The sequence below is a fragment of the Rhineura floridana genome, chromosome 4 (assembly GCF_030035675.1).
Source record: "Rhineura floridana isolate rRhiFlo1 chromosome 4, rRhiFlo1.hap2, whole genome shotgun sequence".
NCBI lineage: Eukaryota > Metazoa > Chordata > Lepidosauria > Squamata > Rhineuridae > Rhineura > Rhineura floridana.
In genome coordinates this window covers 189730752-189750828 of record NC_084483.1, presented here as the reverse complement: position 1 = coordinate 189750828, position 20077 = coordinate 189730752, and the positions used below count along the sequence as shown (strand labels likewise).

Sequence of the window (20077 nt, the reverse complement as noted above, 5' to 3'; positions counted from 1 at the left end):
CTTTCTATTCCCCCCATTGGTTCAAGTTGCTTGTTATATGCATTGGTGCTTTACTGCCAACAGTTAAGGGGAACATAGTTGGATGCTGAGCAGCTACAGCAATGATGACAGAGGGTGTAAATGTATACACCAAGCTATACTTCTATAAACATACTTTTTATAAAATGTTCTGGTCTGGGGTTGAGATTTAATTTTGACTACCTGAGACATACATTTTTCAGCTTTCATTCCATTAAAAAGTTCCATGATATTAGCATTCCCATATTCTCTCTCATAAACACTGAGAGTGTTCCAATTAATCACTCTTACTTTCCTCCTTCTTTACAGTAAGAAAGTGAAGTTGCTTTTATTTAGTTTTTGTATTTGAGAGAATGAGAATATTAGATGGATATTTTGCTTACAGTGATCTCTGGATCATATGTAAGAATGGGAACAATTATGCCAGTGGCTCAACAGTGCAGCTTTTGTTAACACACAGAACTTGCTTCCAGCTTCTTGCAAGTGCCATGAACCAGCTCCCAATTTAGAAAAGGCAAGACAATAATTTATGACTCTCTGCTAAAAACCAGCAAGGATGCCCATGAATTCTCTTACATGGGAAATCAGTTTGAACTTTAGAAAGCCAGCCACACAAAACAAAAGATAGAGCCAGGCTTTGTTTCATCACCAAAAGATATAGGCTGCATAACAGGCTTGGAGGATTGGGAATAAGGACATGAGCCTCAGAAGGACCATTCCCCCTCATCTCTGCTAGCAAGGGGAGGAGATCAGAAGCTTCCACTTAACAGCACACCGTTATCTGCCATTGAATGCAACAAACCGTGGTTCGCCCAAACTATAGTTACCCATAACCTAGGACCCTAAGCCACCTTTCATCAGGAATGAGCAACAGAGATCCAAAATGCTTTTAGGTATAATTCAAACATAGCTTTGTGTGCAAGTTAGACAGATTTGTTTCGGTCATTGACCAGCTCATGTAAAATACAATACCTAAAATCCAGAACAATACATAACACAGTATAGTACAGTGCAATATGAAGTACAAGATAATATATATGATATGGGCTGCCTTCAAGTCGATCCCGACTTATGGCGACCCCATGAATAGGGTTTTCATGGTAAGCGGTATTCAGAGGGGGTTTACCATTGCCTCCCTCTGAGGCTGAGAGGCAGTGACTGGCCCAAGGTCACCCAGTGAGCTTCATGGCTGTGTGGGGATTCGAACCCTGATCTCCCAGGTCGTAGTCCAACACCTTAACCACTACACCACAATGGCTCTCTACAATATAATATAGTGTAACATAAAAGACCTTGGTGTAAAAGATTTGGCAAAATATTAAAGCTTTTTATCATCAATCTATGATGGGCAATGGCAGCTGCACAGAAAACTAACCAGTTTAGCTGTAACCTGGGCATTCTGATCTGACAAAAGATATGATGGGTAAAATGCAGGAATTTTCTGCAACACTGGGGTAATAAAAATGAGCTGGTTATCACAATAAAAGAAACAATATCATAGTACATGCCTAACTGTTTCTACTTCTTTCACTTCGCAAGAACATACTCAAGTCCTTATATATGCAAGTTATATTTTGACCAAACCATGGTTTGCTATATTTCTTGTACATAACAACAAATTAGAATCATAGAATCATACAGTTGGAAGGGGCCTTGTAGGCCATCGAGTCCAACCCCCTGCTCACAGCAGGAATCCAAATCAAAGCATTCCTGACAGATGGCTGTCCAGCTGCCTCTTGAATGCCTCCAGTGTTGGAGAGCCCACCACCTCCCTAGGCAGTTGGTTCCATTGCCGAACTGCCCTTACTGTCAAGAAGTTCCTTCTAATGTCCAATCTGAATCTACACTCCTGCAACTTAAAACCATTAGACCTAGTCCTACCCTCTGGGGCAGCAGAGAACAAATCTGTACCCTCCTCTATGTGACAGCCCTTCAGGTACTTAAAGAGTGCAATCATGTCACCCCTCAGCCTTCTCTTCACCAGACTGAACATGCCAAGTTCCTTCAACCTTTCCTCATAAGACTTGTTCTCCATACCGGCTATCATCCTCGTCGCCCTCATCTGAACCCGCTCTAACTTGTCTATATCTTTCTTAAAATGAGGTGCTCAGAACTGAACGCAGTATTCCAGATGAGGCCTGACCAATGCAGAATATAGTGGGACTATTACTTCCCTCGACCTGGAAACTATAGCTCTGTTTATGCAGCCCAAAACCGCATTTTCCTTTTTTGCCACAGCATCACACTGCTGGGTCATGTTCAACTTGCGATCCACCACAATCCCAAGGTCCTTCTCACACGCACTACTGCTAAGCCGGGTATTTCCCATCCTGTACCCGTGCATTTTGTTTTTGTGGCCTAAATGCAGAATCTTGCATTTGTCTTTATTGAATGTCATTTTATTAATTTCAGCCCAATTGACTAGTCTATCCAGGTCCCTTTGGATTTTATTCCTGTCTTCCATTGTGTTAGCTATCCCTCCCAGTTTCGTATCATCCGCAAACTTCATAAGGCTTCCCTCCACCCTGTCATCTAAGTCATTGATAAAAATGTGGAAGAGTATCGGCCCCAGGACAGAACCCTGTGGCACTCCACTCGAAACCTCCTTCCAGTCCGAAGCAGAGCCACCGATGACCGCTCTTTGAGTACGGTTTTCCAACCAGTTGTGAATCCACCTGACAGTATTTCCATCTAGTCCACATTTGACTAGTTTGCTAATCAAAAGGTCGTGGGGACTTTGTCAAACGCTTTGCTGAAATCTAGATAGATGACATCTACAGCATTTCCACCATCTACTAAGCTAGTGACCCGATCAAAAAAAGAGATAAGATTAGTTTGACAGGATTTTTTCTTGACAAACCCATGCTGGCTCCTACTAATCACAGCATTGTCATCTAGACAGTTGCCAATGGACTCTTTTATTATCTGTTCTAATATCTTTCCCGGTACTGAAGTCAGACTGACCAGCCTGTAATTCCCCGGATCTTCTTTTTTACCCTTTTTAAAGAGCGGGACAACGTTTGCCCGTCTCCAATCCTCCGGCACCTCTCCCGTTCTCCAGGATTTCTCAAAGATGATGGCAAGAGGTTCCGAGAGTACATCTGCAAGTTCCTTCAATACTCTGGGATGCAGTTCATCAGGCCCTGGAGATTTGAACTCATTTAGGTTAACTAGGTATTTCCTGACTATCTCCTTATCAATCTTGAACTGCAATCCCGACCCCTTACTGAGATTGCTACCGATGCAAGGTTGCACACTGTTCCGTTTTTGGGAGAAAACGGAAGCAAAATAGGCGTTGAGCAGTTCTGCCTTTTCCTTGTTATCTGTCAACATTTTGCCATCCTCACTGAGCAGCAGTCCCACAGTTTCCTTGGTCTTTCTCTTGCTTCGAACATATCTGAAAAACCCCTTTTTGTTGTTCCTTGCTTCCCTCGCCAGCCTCAGCTCATTCTGGGTTTTAGCTTTCCTTACGCTATTCCTGCAAGCCCGAGCCGCTCGTCAGTACTCTTCCTTGGTGATGCGTCCTTCCTTCCATTCTTTATACATGCTCTTTTTTATTTTTACCTCCTCCACCAGTCTTCCGTGTAGCCACATTGGCTTTTTCCGATGTCTTCCGTTTTTCTTCCTCTTTGGAATTGTTTGCGATTGCGCTTTTTGTAATACGTTCTTCATGAACTCCCACGCTTCTTGGGCTCCTTTTTTCTTTAGTCTATCTAGCCACAGGATCCTATCCATCATTTCCCTGAGCTTGCTAAAATCGGCTTTCCTGAAATTCAAGGTCCATATTTGACTATATTCTTCTTTGGCTTTCCCCAGAATCACGAATTCCAGCATTACGTGGTCACTTTCCCCCAAGGTACCGACCGCTTTAATTCCTGTGACCAATTCATCCCTGTTAGTTAAGATCAGGTCCAGGATTGCCAATCCCCTTGTTCCTTCTTCTGCTTTTTGAAAGAGGAAATTATCAGCAAGGCCCATCAGGAATTTGTTGGAGGCTTTGTACTTCGCAGAGTTTGTCTCCCAGCAGATATCTGGGTAGTTGAAGTCCCCCATCACTACTACTTCTTGCCTCCTTGAGATTTCAGAGATTTGTTTGAGAAAGGCCTCGTCTACCACCTCTTCTTGGCCAGGGGGTCTGTAGTAGACACCTACTACCATGTTGGTTTTATTTGTTTCTCCATTTATTTTTACCCAAATGGTCTCTATCGGACCCCTTTGTTCGCTCTCTTGGATTTCCATAGAGGTGTATTTGTCTTTGACGTATAACGCTACTCCCCCTCCTTTTCTGTTGCTTCTATTCTTTCTGTAGAGTTTATATCCTTGAATGGCTATATTCCAATCATGGGAGTCATCCCACCAAGTCTCTGTTATCCCTATGAAGTCATATTTGCCTTGATGCACTAAGACTTCAAGCTCCTCTTGCTTGTTTCCCAAGCTCCGCGCATTGGTATATAGACACCAGAAGTCTCTTTTGGAAGCTTCTAATTTCCTGCTTTGGAGGATTATCTGAATGCAACCAACAGCTACAAAAAGTATACAGAATACAAAGTATCTCCTCAGCCAGTATAATTTATTGACGATCATGCCCAGTCTTATTGCTAGGCATCCATCTGTGACCATCTAAAACAGTACCTTGTAGGGGGTGATGGCACTTTGTTGCAACAGCAAATGGAATAGATTCTACACACACCCCTCCATTCCGGGAGCATTGCTTTTTGGGATTCAGAACAGCAAGCTTTGAAAGACTGGCTTTAAGTCTGGACAGTAGGCAAGGGCGATGTGAACTCCAGTGGAGTTAGGGTCCCCCTTATGTCCTGGGACTTGCAAAGGCTCAAACACAGTAGACCTGGAGAGTGGAGAGAAGAACTAGCCACATCTAAAGTGGGATGGTTTAAATAGGATATGGGTGGGATGGTTAGATCAGACTCAATTATGTCCAACTGAAAAGAAGTGGGTCAGTTGATCGGTCTCTCTGAAAAGTAATGGGATGCCATCCTATCCCAGTCCAAAACACAGAGAGAGAGAGAGAGTGAAAAAAGCGCATAGTACTAGTTTTGAGAACCACGCCTATAGACTTGCGTTTGGGAGGCACCAATGGATGTAACTGAGTGGTAGAGCATCTACTTTGCATACAGAAGGTCCTAGGTTCGATCCCTGGCATCTCCAGGTAGGACTAGGAAAGACTCCTGTCTAAAACACCAGGTAGCCACTGCCAGGCTGTGTAGACAATACTGAGCTTGATGGGCCAATGTTTTGAGTCAGTATAACGCAGCTTCCTGCGCTCCTAAAAATGTTCAGGAGCAGACAGGAAGGATGAACAGGGGCCAGCTGAAAATTTCATGGAATGGATGGAATGGATGGAATGGAAGCAGCTGCTGTGGTGGGGAGGGGAAGAGATGGCATAGCTTCGGCTATGGGGCGGTATACAAATGTAATAAATAATAATAATAATAACAACAACAACAACCACCACACAGTAACAACAACAACAACAACAACAATAATAGTAAACAGCTATCTGAGAAGCGCTCATTCACAATATTCAGGCACAGAGACCTTGGAACTACTTACCCTAGCAAAGAGATTGTTTCCCAAGAGCGTCTCCAGGAGTAGGGGGAGCTGTCTTTCTAGGTGTAACTTTCGGCATAGCTCTGTCAGCTCATCCTTGTCCAAGTATCCGGTGCCTGTGGTATCGCAGCTGTCGTACACATCCTTGAGCTGGGAAACGTATCTGCTTTCTTCTTCACCCATCCCATAGTATAAAACTCAACCTAAGAGGAGTGAGCCAGAAGGGGAACGGAAATACGAGAGTCAACATTTTTAGGGAGCACTGACATCGAGACCTCAACCACAATGCCATTCTCAATACATCCTCTTGTATAGCTGGACATTTAAAAAAAAATCTGACTAAATATTTGGGTAGGGCAAGAGAAGCACTCCAGCTGTGGCTGGCCTACAGGTACCATCATCTCTGGCTATGCTGCTGGCGGCTGATGACATGTCAAGGCTCATTGACAGCACATATTAAGCTCTGCTGCAGCAACAGTCATATGTTGCGAGTGCTGTGACTTCTCCTTGCCTATATTTTATTATTCATTATTATTTATTAAATTTATATCCTGTCCTTCCTCCCAGTAGGAGCCCAGAACGTTATCACTCAAACTGCGTACACACCTTAGATTTAAAGCATATTCCAACACACATACCAAAAAACTGGGAACGGTAGTTTACTGCTCACAGAGCTACAATTCCAAGCACCCTTACCAAACTACAGTTCCCGGGGTTTGGAAATATGCTTTAAAATGTCTGCTGTATAGGCTGCCCTTCCCTCTGTTTTTAGATCATGGTTGCTCCACATTCTCTCTTTCAAACACACAAGCAGGGCCATCTAGTCCCTCAATTTTGCTGGTGGCTCAGGGCCCTGCTACCAGCCAGGGTCACATTCACACCATACATTCATTCCACTTGAAACAGTCATGGCTTCCCCTAAAGAATCCTAGGAAGTGTAGGTGAAGGGTGCTGAGAGTTATTGTATATGTACTGCCTTCAATTCGATTCCGACTTATGGCAACCCTATGAATAGGGTTTTCATGAGGCTGAGAGGCAGTGACTGGCCCAAGGTCACCCAATGAGCTTCATGGCTATGTGGGGATTTGAACCCTGGTCTCTCAGGTCGTAGTCCAACACCGTAACCACAACACCACACTGGCTCTCTGCTGAGAGTTGTTAGGAGACCCCTATTCCCTCACAGAGCTACAATTTCCAGAGTTCTCTGGGAAGAGGGACTGACTCGGAGAATTGTAACTCTGTGAGGAGAATAAGGGGTCTCCTATCAACTTCCAGATCCTTTAACAAACTAAATTTCCCAGGATTCTTTGGGGGAAGCCACGACTATTAAAGATAACACTGCTTTAAAAGCCTAAAAACCAAAAGAAAATCCATGTTGTAACTTGCAGTTCATGTAACAGAGCACCCCCGGACATGACACGACCGTAACGTTTTAAAGGTCAGTCAGTCATAGCTTGTTGATGTAATACATCAAAGTCACAGATGGGAAGGGGGGGGAGGAGAAACAGCAGAATAAATTGAAATTAAGATATCACAGAACAAGGATGCAATCATTTACATCTACAAAGCTCTGACCTCCTACCACAGGCTCCTTTTTAGCATCCAAAGGAACGGGCCTCTCACCCGCTGCCCAAGTAACACCCACGGCAGGGCAGTTTGCTGATCTGTGCAATTTGTGTTGTTTTAGGTGCTCGGTTCCTTGAGCATTCCAAGTTCACAGCACAAATTATTACATAAGAGAGGAATGTTGATAGCTTGTAGATAAAAAGAGCAATCCTTGTTTCTTTTTGAAAAAGTCTGGGTTTTTCCTCAACTCTGTATCCCTTTTAAACAGACTGCCCATCTTTTTTCTCACAAGTCCAGCATGCCACAGATTCATTTCTATCCTGCAATGAAATGGGGGGAGGGGGGGCAGAGGAGAGATAGCAAGGAAATGGAAACTAGACAGTCTCCTTCCACAATCGCCAAACTTCTTAAAGCACAACCAAGACAGATTTTCATTTGGTATAGCCAAGAATTTCCATTCTGAAAGTACTCTTGGCTACACCTACAGCTGGAACTAATGCTAAAAGAAGAGGGATTAATTCTGCCTTTACGCCAAGCCACACTGTGCTGTATAAGCATTTCTGGCACAGAGATGCTTGTCAGACAATCCTTAACGGTCTCAGGGCCAAACCAGCCAGAGAGAAACCAAGGATCTCTCTCATCTCATCCAATTTGGCGCCTAGTTTCCCACTGCTGATTCCTCCCCCCCCCGAATACAGAAAAAAACAAACCCATTAGACTTCATGTAGGAGGAGCTAATCAAGTTCAAAGCCATTAGCAAGTTTTTCCATCCATTTAAATTACAGACTCCTACTTTCCATGGGCAACTCCACTGTGCAGATGCCATGGCTGCCCTAAGCAGTTTGGTCCATTGTTATGGCTGTTCCCACAGTTACATTCTCCTAAAGCTTAATCTGCATTTAGTTTTATGCTATTTAAAAATAAATAAATTCTAAAGCAGTCAGAGAAGTTGCAGCTGTTGGAAGCTTGCTTTCCTTCTTTATGCCATAATAAGCTCTGTCTGCCAGTTGCCTAGGACTGTAGGGAGGTATGCTCTGGCCCCATCCATAAGGAAGAACAGCATTGATATAGTGAGCATAACGGAGACGTGGTGGAATGGAGAAAAACAGTGGGATACGGTTATCCCTGGATATAAACTATATCGGAAGGACAGGAAAAGACGTATTGGTGGCGGAGTCGCTCTATACGTGAAAGAAGGCACTGAATCCAGCAAGCTCGAAACCCCAAAAGAGGCGGACTCCTCCACAGAATCGTTGTGGGTGGTGATACCATGCCCCAGGAGGGATTTAATACTGGGAACGATCTATCGTCCCCCTGATCAAAATGCTCAGGGAGACCTTGAGATGAGATATGAAATTGAGGAAGCATCCAAACTCGGAAAGGTGGTAGTAATGGGTGACTTTAACTACCCGGACATAGACTGGCCGCATATGTGTTCCAGTCATGACAAAGAAGCAAAATTTCTAGATATTCTAAATGACTATGCCCTAGACCAGTTGGTCATGGAACCGACCAGAGGGACGGCAACCCTGGACTTAATCCTCAGTGGGGACCGGGACCTGGTGCGAGATGTAAGTGTTGTTGAACCGATTGGGAGCAGTGACCATAGTGCTATTAAATTAAACATACATGTAAATGGCCAATTGCCAAGAAAATCCAACACGGTCACATTTGACTTCAAAAGATGAAACTTCACAAAAATGAGGGGATTGGTAAAAAGAAAGATGAAAAACAAAGTCCAGAGGGTCACATCACTCGAAAATACTTGGAAGTTGTTTAAAAACACTATATTAGAAGCTCAACTGGAGTGCATACCGCAGATCAGAAAAGGTACCGCCAGGGCCAAGAAGATGCCAGCATGGTTAACAAGCAAAGTCAAGGAAACTCTTCGAGGCAAAAAGTCTTCCTTCAGAAAATGGAAGTCTTGTCCAAATGAAGAAAATAAAAAAGAACACAAACTCTGGCAAAAGAAATGCAAGAAGACAATAAGGGATGCTAAAAAAGAATTTGAGGAGCACATTGCTAAGAACATAAAAACCAACAACAAAAAATCTATACATTCAAAGCAGGAGACCCTCTAGGGAGGCGATTGGACCCTTGGATGATAAGGGAGTCAAAGGTGTACTAAAGAACGATAAGGAGATTGCAGAGAAGCTAAATGAATTCTTTGCAACTGTCTTCACAGTGGAAGATATAGGGCAGATCCCTGAGCCTGAACTAACATTTGCAGGAAGGGATTCTGAGGAACTGAGACAAATAGTGGTAACGAGAGAGGAACTTCTAGGCTTAATGGACAATATAAAAACCGATAAATCACCAGGCCCAGATGGCATCCACCCGAGAGTTCTCAAAGAACTCAAAGGTGAAATTGCTGATCTGCTAACTAAAATATGTAATTTGTCCCTCGGGTCCTCCTCCGTGCCTGAGGACTAGAAAGTGGCAAATGTAACACCAATCTTCAAAAAGGGATCCAGAGGGGATCCCGGAAATTACAGGCCAGTTAGCTTAACTTCTGTCCCTGGAAAACTGGTAGAAAGTATTATTAAAGCTAGATTAACTAAGCACATAGAAGAACAAGCCTTGCTGAAGCAGAGCCAGCATGGCTTCTGCAAGGGAAAGTCCTGTCTCAGTAACTTACTAGAATTCTTTGAGAGTGTCAACAAGCATATACATAGAGGTGATCCAGTGGACATAGTGTACTTAGACTTTCAAAAAGCGTTTGACAAGGTACCTCACCAAAGACTTCTGAGGAAGCTTAGCAGTCATGGAATAAGAGGAGAGGTCCTCTTGTGGATAAGGAATTGGTTAAGAAGCAGAAAGCAGAGAGTAGGAATAAACGGACAGTTCTCCCAGTGGAGGGCTGTAGAAAGTGGAGTCCCTCAAGGATCGGTACTGGGACCTATACTTTTCAACTTGTTCATTAATGACCTAGAATTAGGAGTGAGCAGTGAAGTGGCCAAGTTTGCTGACGACACTAAATTGTTCAGGGTTGTTAAAACAAAAAGGGATTGCGAAGAGCTCCAAAAAGACTTCTCCAAACTGAGTGAGTGGGCAGAAAAATGGCAAATGCAATTCAATATAAACAAGTGTAAAATTATGCATATTGGAGCAAAAAATCTTAATTTCACGTATACGCTCATGGGGTCTGAACTGGCGGTGACCGACCAGGAGAGAGACCTCGGGGTTGTAGTGGACAGCACGATGAAAATGTCAACCCAGTGTGCGGCAGCTGTGAAAAAGGCAAATGCCATGCTAGCGATAATTAGGAAAGGTATTGAAAATAAAACAGCCGATATCATCATGCCGTTGTATAAATCTATGGTGCGGCCGCATTTGGAATACTGTGTACAGTTCTGGTCACCTCATCTCAAAAAGGATATTATAGAGTTGGAAAAGGTTCAGAAGAGGGCAACCAGAATGATCAAGGGGATGGAGCAACTCCCTTACGAGGAAAGGTTGCAGCATTTGGGGCTTTTTAGTTTAGAGAAAAGGCGGGTCAGAGGAGACATGATAGAAGTGTATAAAATTATGCATGGCATTGAGAAAGTGGATAGAGAAAAGTTCTTCTCCCTCTCTCATAATACTAGAACTCGTGGACATTCAAAGCTGAATGTTGGAAGATTCAGGACAGACAAAAGGAAGTACTTCTTTACTCAGCGCATAGTCAAACTGTGGAATTTGCTCCCACAAGATGCAGTAATGGCCACCAGCTTGGATGGCTTTAAAAGAAGATTAGACAAATTCATGGAGGACAGGGCTATCAATGGCTACTAACCATGATGGCTGTGCTGTGCCACCCTAGTCAGAAGCAGCATGCTTCTGAAAACCAGTTGCCGGAAGCCTCAGGAGGGGAGAGTGTTCTTGCACTCGGGTCCTGCTTGCGGGCTTCCCCCAGGCACCTGGTTGGCCACTGTGAGAACAAGGTGCTAGACTAGATGGGCCACTGGCCTGATCCAGCAGGCCCTTCTTATGTTTTTATGAAGGAGACTAAGATGGGGATGGAAAACTTATGGCCCTCCAGATATCATTGGACTACAACTCCCATCAGTTCCAGTCAGCATAGCCAAAGTTGAGGGATGATGGGTATTGTAGCTGAGGACATGTTCTGCAAGGGTTAGGACAAAAACAAACAAATAAACGCAAACAGCTCATTTTGCAAGGACACAGCCAGCTGTAGGCCACATTTCCATATACATTACCAGGTTTTGATGAGCCTCTCACTAACATGGCCACAGCTGAATAGGATTGGAGGACATACTAAACAACTAAAAGGCCCAGAGAAACCAAAAAGCTTTGGTTTGGTACTGAATGAACAACAGCCTGTGCCAATCATACATTTACAGAGAGGATGTTCCACAGCTGGGGAGCCATAACACAGAAAGCTCTCTCTTAACATGGCTGCAGTCCCATTATTATAACTTAGTATGTCCTCTTCTTTTCTTTATGTAATTTTCTCTTTTATCAAGGCCAGGGATGGAGAACCTGTGGTCCTTCAGTACTGTTGACTGAGCCCCAGCCAGCATGGCAAATTGTCAGGGATGATGGGAGTTACAATCCAGCAACACCTGGGAATGGAAAGCTGGTGCATCTATTCAGAGGCAAATCATTTTGAGTTGTTTCTTGTCCCCTCATTATTCCTCTGCTCCTCTTTCAGTGTACATATTGCACCCTGGCCAAGAGCCACACAGGATGAAATCAGTGTTGAGACACAACGGTGATCAATTAAAAATAAAGAGACATCTAGAGCTTCAGTGGGGACATCTTTTTGGACTTATATCTTGACATGGGCACAAGAGAAGGGTGCATTCTACTAAATTATTATTAGATATTAGTAAGGAATATCTGTTTAAAAACACCCAAAATTGATATCTATTAAAGACAGTTGTGGGGTGGATGGACCATTGACCTGACCAAGTACAACTGTTTTTTTTGTATGCTTAATTCTAACACTGGGCAATACCAAAATTCATTTCATTAAGAGTACTAACATTGGCTCATGCAGTATTATCTGGAGTAGGAAATGACTTCTGAAGTTCGCTCCCTACATTAGTGACTGAGAGGAATGTCTTGGGTGTGCCAGGCACACCATATCAAGCCTTAATGTAGCTCAGGCCCTGCATTTAGCACAACAAAACTATTTATATGGAAACTTCTCCAGCACCAACTGCTCCAGCGTCCTGCACCAGTCAAGCATGCAGCCACCTGCTCTTGTGAACTCCCACTGTTGCTAGAGCTTAATTGAGCTGGAGGCAAAGAGAAAGAATGGAGGATTCAGTAGTACTATCAAGGGGATAAACAGAAAAAACACATCTGCAAATGGATTTAATTTACATGCAAGTACTAATCTCAATTTCACAAACTGAATATGCAGGTTGAAAAAAAAATGAATTGAGAAGTGGCAGGATTGGCAAATATAACTCTGGTATACAGTAATGAGCTTAGAGGGCTCGTGGTTTAAATTTCATTTTAAAATTAGGCAGCAGGGAATCTGTAGGCAGCTGCCTGGCCAGAATTATAGACAATCTTCCTGCCCTCTCTTTTAGCTACAAAGAAAACTAATATTATAACAAACCCCAGTAATTGTAAGTACATCACACCCTATTGAAGACAAAGACTCTGTGTTCATTCTGAAGCATGGGAAGTTGCATCAAAGCTTTTAAGTTGCTGGGTTTTTTTAACCCAAGTCTTAGATGCACTCTCAGCATACCTGCTGGAACAGATAACCAATGGACAACTTGCCTACCCAGACATCCCGAATATCTGGGCACAAAGCATTAGCAGGGGAGTGCACACGCTCCATAAAGAAGCAATTCAGCCATGGCCCAGTACATTAATGTACCTTTTCTGCTGATGGTGCTACCTGTGCATCTGCATGAGCGGTAAACAAAGAGCAAGGGAAAGCTACTTTGCATATGCACCCAGGTAGGGAGTGATCAGGTGGTCTTAACTGAATGGGATCTTGTTATGCTGGTAAGACTTACACCACCACACACAGATAGTTGGCAGGTGCTCACACACCTATGAAAGCTATGATTACACACAAACTCTTTTAGAAAACAAATTCCAAGGGACGCTTCCCACAATACCATCTGAAGACCATGGCCTCCCAATACAGGTGCATGCTGCAAGAAGCAGTGCAGTTTTCTGTGGGTGATGCGTTATGTACATCAAATAAATATTTAGAAGTACTCCATACTATGTTTTTTTTTTAAAAAAAGAAATGTCATCTTGATTATAAATGGCATCCAAATGTATCAAAACAGATTAAAACCTGCTCCTTGATCTCAGCAACCATCATGCAAAAGTTAGTTATGATATTTTAAGAGATAGCCAAATGCATAGCAAACAACTTTCAAAAACATATCGTAGACAGAACAAAACAGTTTAAAAACCAAAACTAAAAAAATGGAGAGCTTCAGGTTGGGAAAGGCTCCGATACATTACTTGCAAGTTTGCTGTAATTCACACACTTCCCACAATTATTTCCTATCTTATAAACTCCTTCCTACATTGATTTCCTTCCTACATTGACTTCCTAAAGAATGCCTACAGATAAAACCACTCCCCCTAAAATATGAGTCACAGTACATTTCCCCCCCTTCCAGCAGAGGACTTCAGCTTCTTGCTGCATCTGGAATCCATATGAAAAACATCCTAGTCAACAAATCAAAGGTTTCCACTGTTGTCTTGCTTTCCCTGCATCCCAACGTTTCAGGGAAACTTTGTACCTTTTAAAAATGTTAAGACAACTATGTGTATCTTTATTAGGCATACATATGTCCACTCACTTTTTAATTCTAGTGCAAATTTTGAATAGCCAAAAAATTGTTTGGGGGGGGAGAGGGGGAATAGGCAAAATAGTGACATCACTGGCTTAGGTTAATCAGTGTTGTGCACTGCTGGCCCCTACTGCAAACATGCAGAACCAGTTCCCCCACATCCTACAAACTCAATCCAGGAGAAAATATAGTATGTTTGAATATAAGGCACTGCTACAGTAGGCTCAATACTCCATATCTGCCAAAAGGCAGTGGGACAGCATCTATTTCCTATTATCTGTCCCTGGTAAATCAGTGTCCAGATTTTTGCCTTTATAGGGGAAGATTTTTTTTTAAGCACAAACTGCTAGATTTGTCATTTTTCATGGCTTAGCTCCTATTTCAGAAGCTCCGGAGCAGGGATGGGGACCTTGCAGCCCTTCAGATTTTGTTCCGATTACAACTCCTGCCATTGGTAATGCTGGCTGGGACCCAAGGAAGGCAGAATCTAACAACATCCGCAAGAGCGATGGTTTCTTCACCCCTGCACTAGAAGTCAACTCTCTGAGGGGGTGGGAGGATGAAACTTGTCTTTATTGACTGTATGGTGCCATGCAGTGTAACATTTTGTCATTGCACAACCAGCGGTTGTCCTGCTACAACAGGTTTTATCAGAAGTTCAAGACATAAGGCAATTACCTTTTTCTAGCATATCTTTAACAACAACAACAACAAAAAGACATCCTCCTGGGACAAATTTGGTTATCCTTTAGGCATCTGACAACTCCCTTTTTCAATACCCCAGCCATTTGTATGCCACCCAGATAACATAATATTCTCAGGTACGGGGGAGGCTCCTAATAGATGCAGAGCAATTACATGACACCCCCCCCAAAAAACTAATAATCATAAAATCTAAGAACAGCGTGAAACCAATATTAAAAAACACTCAAAAACAACACTGCAATTCTCACAGTTCATAAAGCTTTCCAAATTTTACACTGCCATAAAAAATGTTAAGGTTAAAATGTGATTTGTAAAAAACCCAGAAAAATATCATACAATCATAGAATAGTAGAGTTGGAAGGGGCCTACAAGGCCATCGAGTCCAACCCCCTGCTCAATGCAGGAATCCAAATCAAAGCATTCCCAACAGATGGCTGTCCAGCTGCCTCTTGAATGCCTCCAGTGTCAGAGAGCCCACTACCTCTCTAGGTAAGTGGTTCCACTGTCGTGTAAACCTCTTCAGCTGCCGCTGAAAACAGCAGAACATGGGCAAGTCTTCTGGGAGAAGGCTTTCCACATCTGGGGAACCAGAACAGAAAAGTGCCTAACAGCCACGTGGGTGTCACACTCCTTTGCCAGGGAAACATTAGGAAGGGCCAAAGATCATCGTAAGGCCAGGGACTCCAAAGAAAGCAGAAAACTGAGATACAGTGTTTTATTGCTTTTATGCTACTGTGGTTTATGTTTAATGGTGTTTTTTTTTAAAAAAGGAAAACTACCCTGATGAAATTTCCCTAAATAAATGTATTGCTAGTAAACTGGGCCAGGCACGTTCATTCCAACAGCAGCCACATAATGTTCTGTTGCAGTAGGTTTTTGTTAAAAGTTCTCCCACACTTTAGCATGCCTCTCTTTTCTGTGGAGGTTAAAAGCTAACATAATCTCTCTGAACAAATGCTGGGAGCAACCAAAGTCAGCTGAACTTCTCTGCCTCACTTGTAATGAACCAGATCAGTTGGTCATCTTTAAATAAATTAGTTCCCAGACCATAAATGCCATCACATATAGCCAAGTTAGACCTCCAAAACTGTTGCCAAGGCATAACTTGGATTCTTGAGGAATTGCTTTCAAATACAGTACATATATTTAACATGCACAGCAAAAGATAAGATTACACACAAGCGGGTGTAGAACTTTTCTGATGTTCATTCTTTGAAAGCTATTTTAGCAAGCAGTCTGCTGAACGGGGTTTTTTTACATTAAAAAACCCATCATAGGTTGGATCCAACCTTAGACATTATCAGAGTAGACCCACAGAAATTAATGGACTTAACTATTGGTTTCAATAGGTCAATGGCTAAAACTTGGGTGGATACAACTCATTTCCAGTGACTGGGGCAGGGGGGAAGAGAGTACCACAAAGGCAGAGTGAACAAAAATGGCTCCTTGGTTTCTCATAATCAGACTACTTCATGTCAAATGGGCACACAGAACTGGAGGCTGCTCATGCACATCACATAAGCTTATTAACTTCAGAACCCTTTGAATACATTATTTTTATGAGCATAATTCTCTAGGACAATTGACTGAGGATTGCTTCATATTTCTCACTAGCCAAAAGAAACACCCAGTCACAAAGTTTGGTCAAAACAAATTCCAGGTTTTGATTTGTGTCCCTGCCAAATGCCCCAGCTTATAAAAACATTGTCTCCTCAGATCTAACCCAAAAGAGGCCAGAAACCTAAAATCACTGCATTTGAACTCAGCTGTGACTGATACAGCGTTATCCCATTGTTGCAATTAAGCAACAATGCAGAAGAAAGGTCTAAGCTTTTGAACTTTCTCACATTAAATACACACTTGGGTTAAAAAAAAAAATAGAAAGACTACTCCAGTAACAGTGAGGCTTTCACTCTGTTCAGAAAAACAAGGAAACTGCTTCCAACAAACTTGGAAAAACTACATCCCAAACTCATAGAGCTGCAACTCAGAAGGTGGGAACTCAAAAGGTGGGAAGACACCAGGCAGCCATAAATTATTTATAAAATTGTAATACCCTTCATTGTAAGTTCAGTTGAGGTCTCAGGGCAGCTTACAATTACATTTTTAAAAATATGATTTATTTATAAAAAATAGTTGTATTCATAAAAAAATCAAAGCAGTTCACAACGATCATACATATACACAATAAAAACCATGTAAAATTTTAAAATCAGAGATCACCAACTATCACAGAAAAATATTCACTTAATTGTCTGCATAAGCTTGTTTGCATAGAAAAATTTTCAACTTTGATAAAAATCACATCTAAAAACATAAAACTAGCAACAGACTAAAATAGGGAATCAATAGCAATTTCCACTAAAAGCAATTAAAGGCATTTGCTTGGCACTGAAAAAAAAATTTTTTTTAAGTATACCGGGTGGACCACTCTGGAGAATTCCACAATCAGAGGGCCACCACTGAAAAGGCTCTGCCCCCGACGTACATCTGCCTCACCTCAGAAGACAGGAACATTCAGGGAAGGGCCTCCAAGGGTTATCTTTGTACAAACTGAAATAATCATTTACATGAGGTACAAAAAAAAAAAGTCAGTATCAAAGACCCCATTGGTTCAAGCTCCATTAGCTCATAGGTGTTTGGATCAAGCCACTTCAGAACATCTACGAGTGCTGTCACAGACCAGGGCTGCACCACCTTCCTCAGAAATAGGGTCCAAAATCTCCAAAGACAGGTTTCCTAGACTTCTCAGGAGACTTCTCTGTGCTTCCTAATGACCCTAATCTTTAGATTTTAAGCCTGCAGGAAAGGCCTGTGCTATTTCTAATTTTTGTACAATGGACCTAGTGATTTAGATGCTTCAGTTTCATTTTCTTGAAATAAATTATTTTGCCAGCAGGAATGTAGGAAGATGGGATTTAAAATCTCTTCAATCAACCTTACTGACCTATTTAAATTAATAGCAAATTAGTGTATTAAAAAATAGCCTGCTCTCTCAAAAGTCTATGCTTCAAAAATTAAAGTATTTGTGAAGTTGGCCAGCACCACAGAGCTATTCATTTTTTAATCATTTAAATGATTAAAATGATTAAGTGTAAACAGAATGTCTGGGTTCTTGCTACAACATTCAGACAAAGTCTCATTTCTACAATATTGCTGACCCTCTTTATTCAAGCAGACCTGGAATGCGGCAGATGTCTGGTTGTCCAGGTATATAAAAGTTTGACACAGGTGTCTAGGAATTTGAGACATTTTTCTAGCCTTCTTCTGTTTGTTAGCGTTTACCTTTAAATGATGACATTACTACATTCTCTCACTTGTGCAGTCAAAATGAAATAAAGTTTTCAGAATTAAACATTTCCTAAGCACACTTGCACTAAAAGTGCAACATTTAATTTTTTAAAGATGTTTTTAAAGATGTTTTAATATGTTTTAAAGTCTGCTTTTAAGATGTTTTAGAGTGTTTTATTTGCCGCCCTGGGTGGGATATAAATTTTATTATTATTGTCATTAATAACAATAATAATAATAAATGCTCATTAAATGTACTGTTTTTAAGCAATTTAATTTTGAGTCTAACCAGGGGCAGACAAATAAACCCAGATGCAAGTCTTTAACCTCTCCCTCCTCTCAAAATTGATATCTGAAACAGTGGATCCTGCATTCTTATCAGTTAGCTTAAATGTAATTTAAATTCATCTGTTTCATTATTGTGTGGATGTTTCATTTGTAAAAAAGAGTCTTTTCAGTTTCGTCTTCCCACTGAACTTGTATGATGGACTTTAAATATAAAGTGGTTTATACATACATATATATAAATTGCTTTTGAAAGTTTTGCAGAGCTCTTAATTTGTAGCCTTCTACTCATCTTCTGAAGTGATAAAGAGCATACAAGGGGGGGGGGAAAGTGGGGAAGTGTGAAGGACACCTGGCTCTGTAGCTTACTTGTTACGTTAGAGACCTTCTATTTTCAAATCAAACTGTTTTCAGCTCGACTCAGCAGATTTAAAAAAAAAAATATTGTGGGGCAATGATCAAAATTCTTAAGCAAGCATATCTGCTTTTATGTTGTTTTAGAGTATTTTTAGTGCTTTTGTTTGTCACCCTGGGCTCCTACTGGGAGGACAGGAGGGATATAAATCTAATAAATAAATAAATAATATTCAGAATGGCAGCACCGTGAAATCACCAAACACATAAACCCGAATGCCTATCAGTGAACCTCATAAATACATTATAAACAGTATAATTAACAGAGTGCTAGGTAAGTTGCGTTGTTGCCACTTACTGACTTTGTGAATGCCCACTATACATAATTTGAGCTATGCATAGAAATGTCACAGACTGTACCTGATCTTGCCCAATCGCTTTCTTTCTCTCAGTCTAACCTACCTCTCATGGTTGTTGTGATATTAACAGCAGGAAACATATACACTTCCCTGAAATATTTGGAAGAACAGGAGCGGGGAGAGATGTAATAAATAACTTGAAGCTAAGATGCATCTGATGAAATGGGCTCAAGTCCACAAAAGCTTGTGCCACAATAAATCAAAAGAGATAGAGACTTTTTTTCAACAGTGTTTTATCACCAAGGAATCAGAGTGGTGCACCATGTCTTGCAAGGCACCACTTCAACCTACCAAACGCCATTTTGTTTCAATCAAGGAAAAAGGGAATTAGGAAAGCAGCAAGCAATAAATAGCAAGTTAAAATTAGGAACATAGAAAGCTGCTTTACGCCCAGTCAAACCAACAGTCCATCTAGTTCAGTGTTATTGGACAGGGGTATCTCCCAGTCCTATCTAGAGCCACGAGAGATTGAACCTGAGACCTTCTGCATGCAAGGCAGATGTTCTGCCACTCACCTATAGCTCATCCCTATTAAGTCTCTCCCTCGGCCTTTACCACAGACTCATAAGCAAGCTGCAGCTGGGTTTAGACTGCTTGTCTGAGTCCCAGGAAGATAGGAAGGTGACAGTGAGTCAGACCACTGGTGCATTGAGCTCAATATTGTCTACACTGACTGGCAGAAGCTGTCCAGGGTTTTAGGCAGGAGTCTCTCCCAGCACTACCAGGAGATGCCAGGGATTGAACCTGGGAATGTCTACCTGGAAAACAGATGCTCTACCACTGAGCTACAGCCACAAGCTACACCAGGTTGCTAACTGAACAACTAATTACAAAATGAGCCAATGTTATAGGAATGTTTAGAATCGGACAAAAAAAAATGCAATGCGTAAACTGAAGGCGAGGGATGCTCAGATGGTTAGTTCTGCCTAGGACTAACTAATCCTGACTATGTCTACTCAGAAATAAGTTGTAGTGAATTCAGTGGGGCTAACTCTCAGGTAAATGGGGTACTGACTGCAGTTTACATTTCAAGTACAGTGTAAACAGTTTACCGATCACAGCTGCTGATTGGAGATGTGAGTTCCCAAACGG

At 41.9% G+C, this 20077-nt stretch overlaps 1 protein-coding gene across 6 annotated transcripts in view; it reads right to left on the bottom strand.

The window, feature by feature from the left end:
* The window catches only part of NINL (ninein like), a 63200-nt gene that overhangs the window by 41804 nt on the left and 1319 nt on the right, over positions 1 to 20077 (bottom strand). For all 6 annotated transcript variants that reach the window (XM_061625615.1, XM_061625614.1, XM_061625619.1 and 3 more), the window contains one exon: positions 5590 to 5789. In XM_061625615.1, the coding sequence (XP_061481599.1) occupies positions 5590 to 5769 (180 nt within the window). In that variant the 5' untranslated portion in view covers positions 5770 to 5789. The remainder of the gene's footprint in view (positions 1 to 5589; positions 5790 to 20077) is intronic.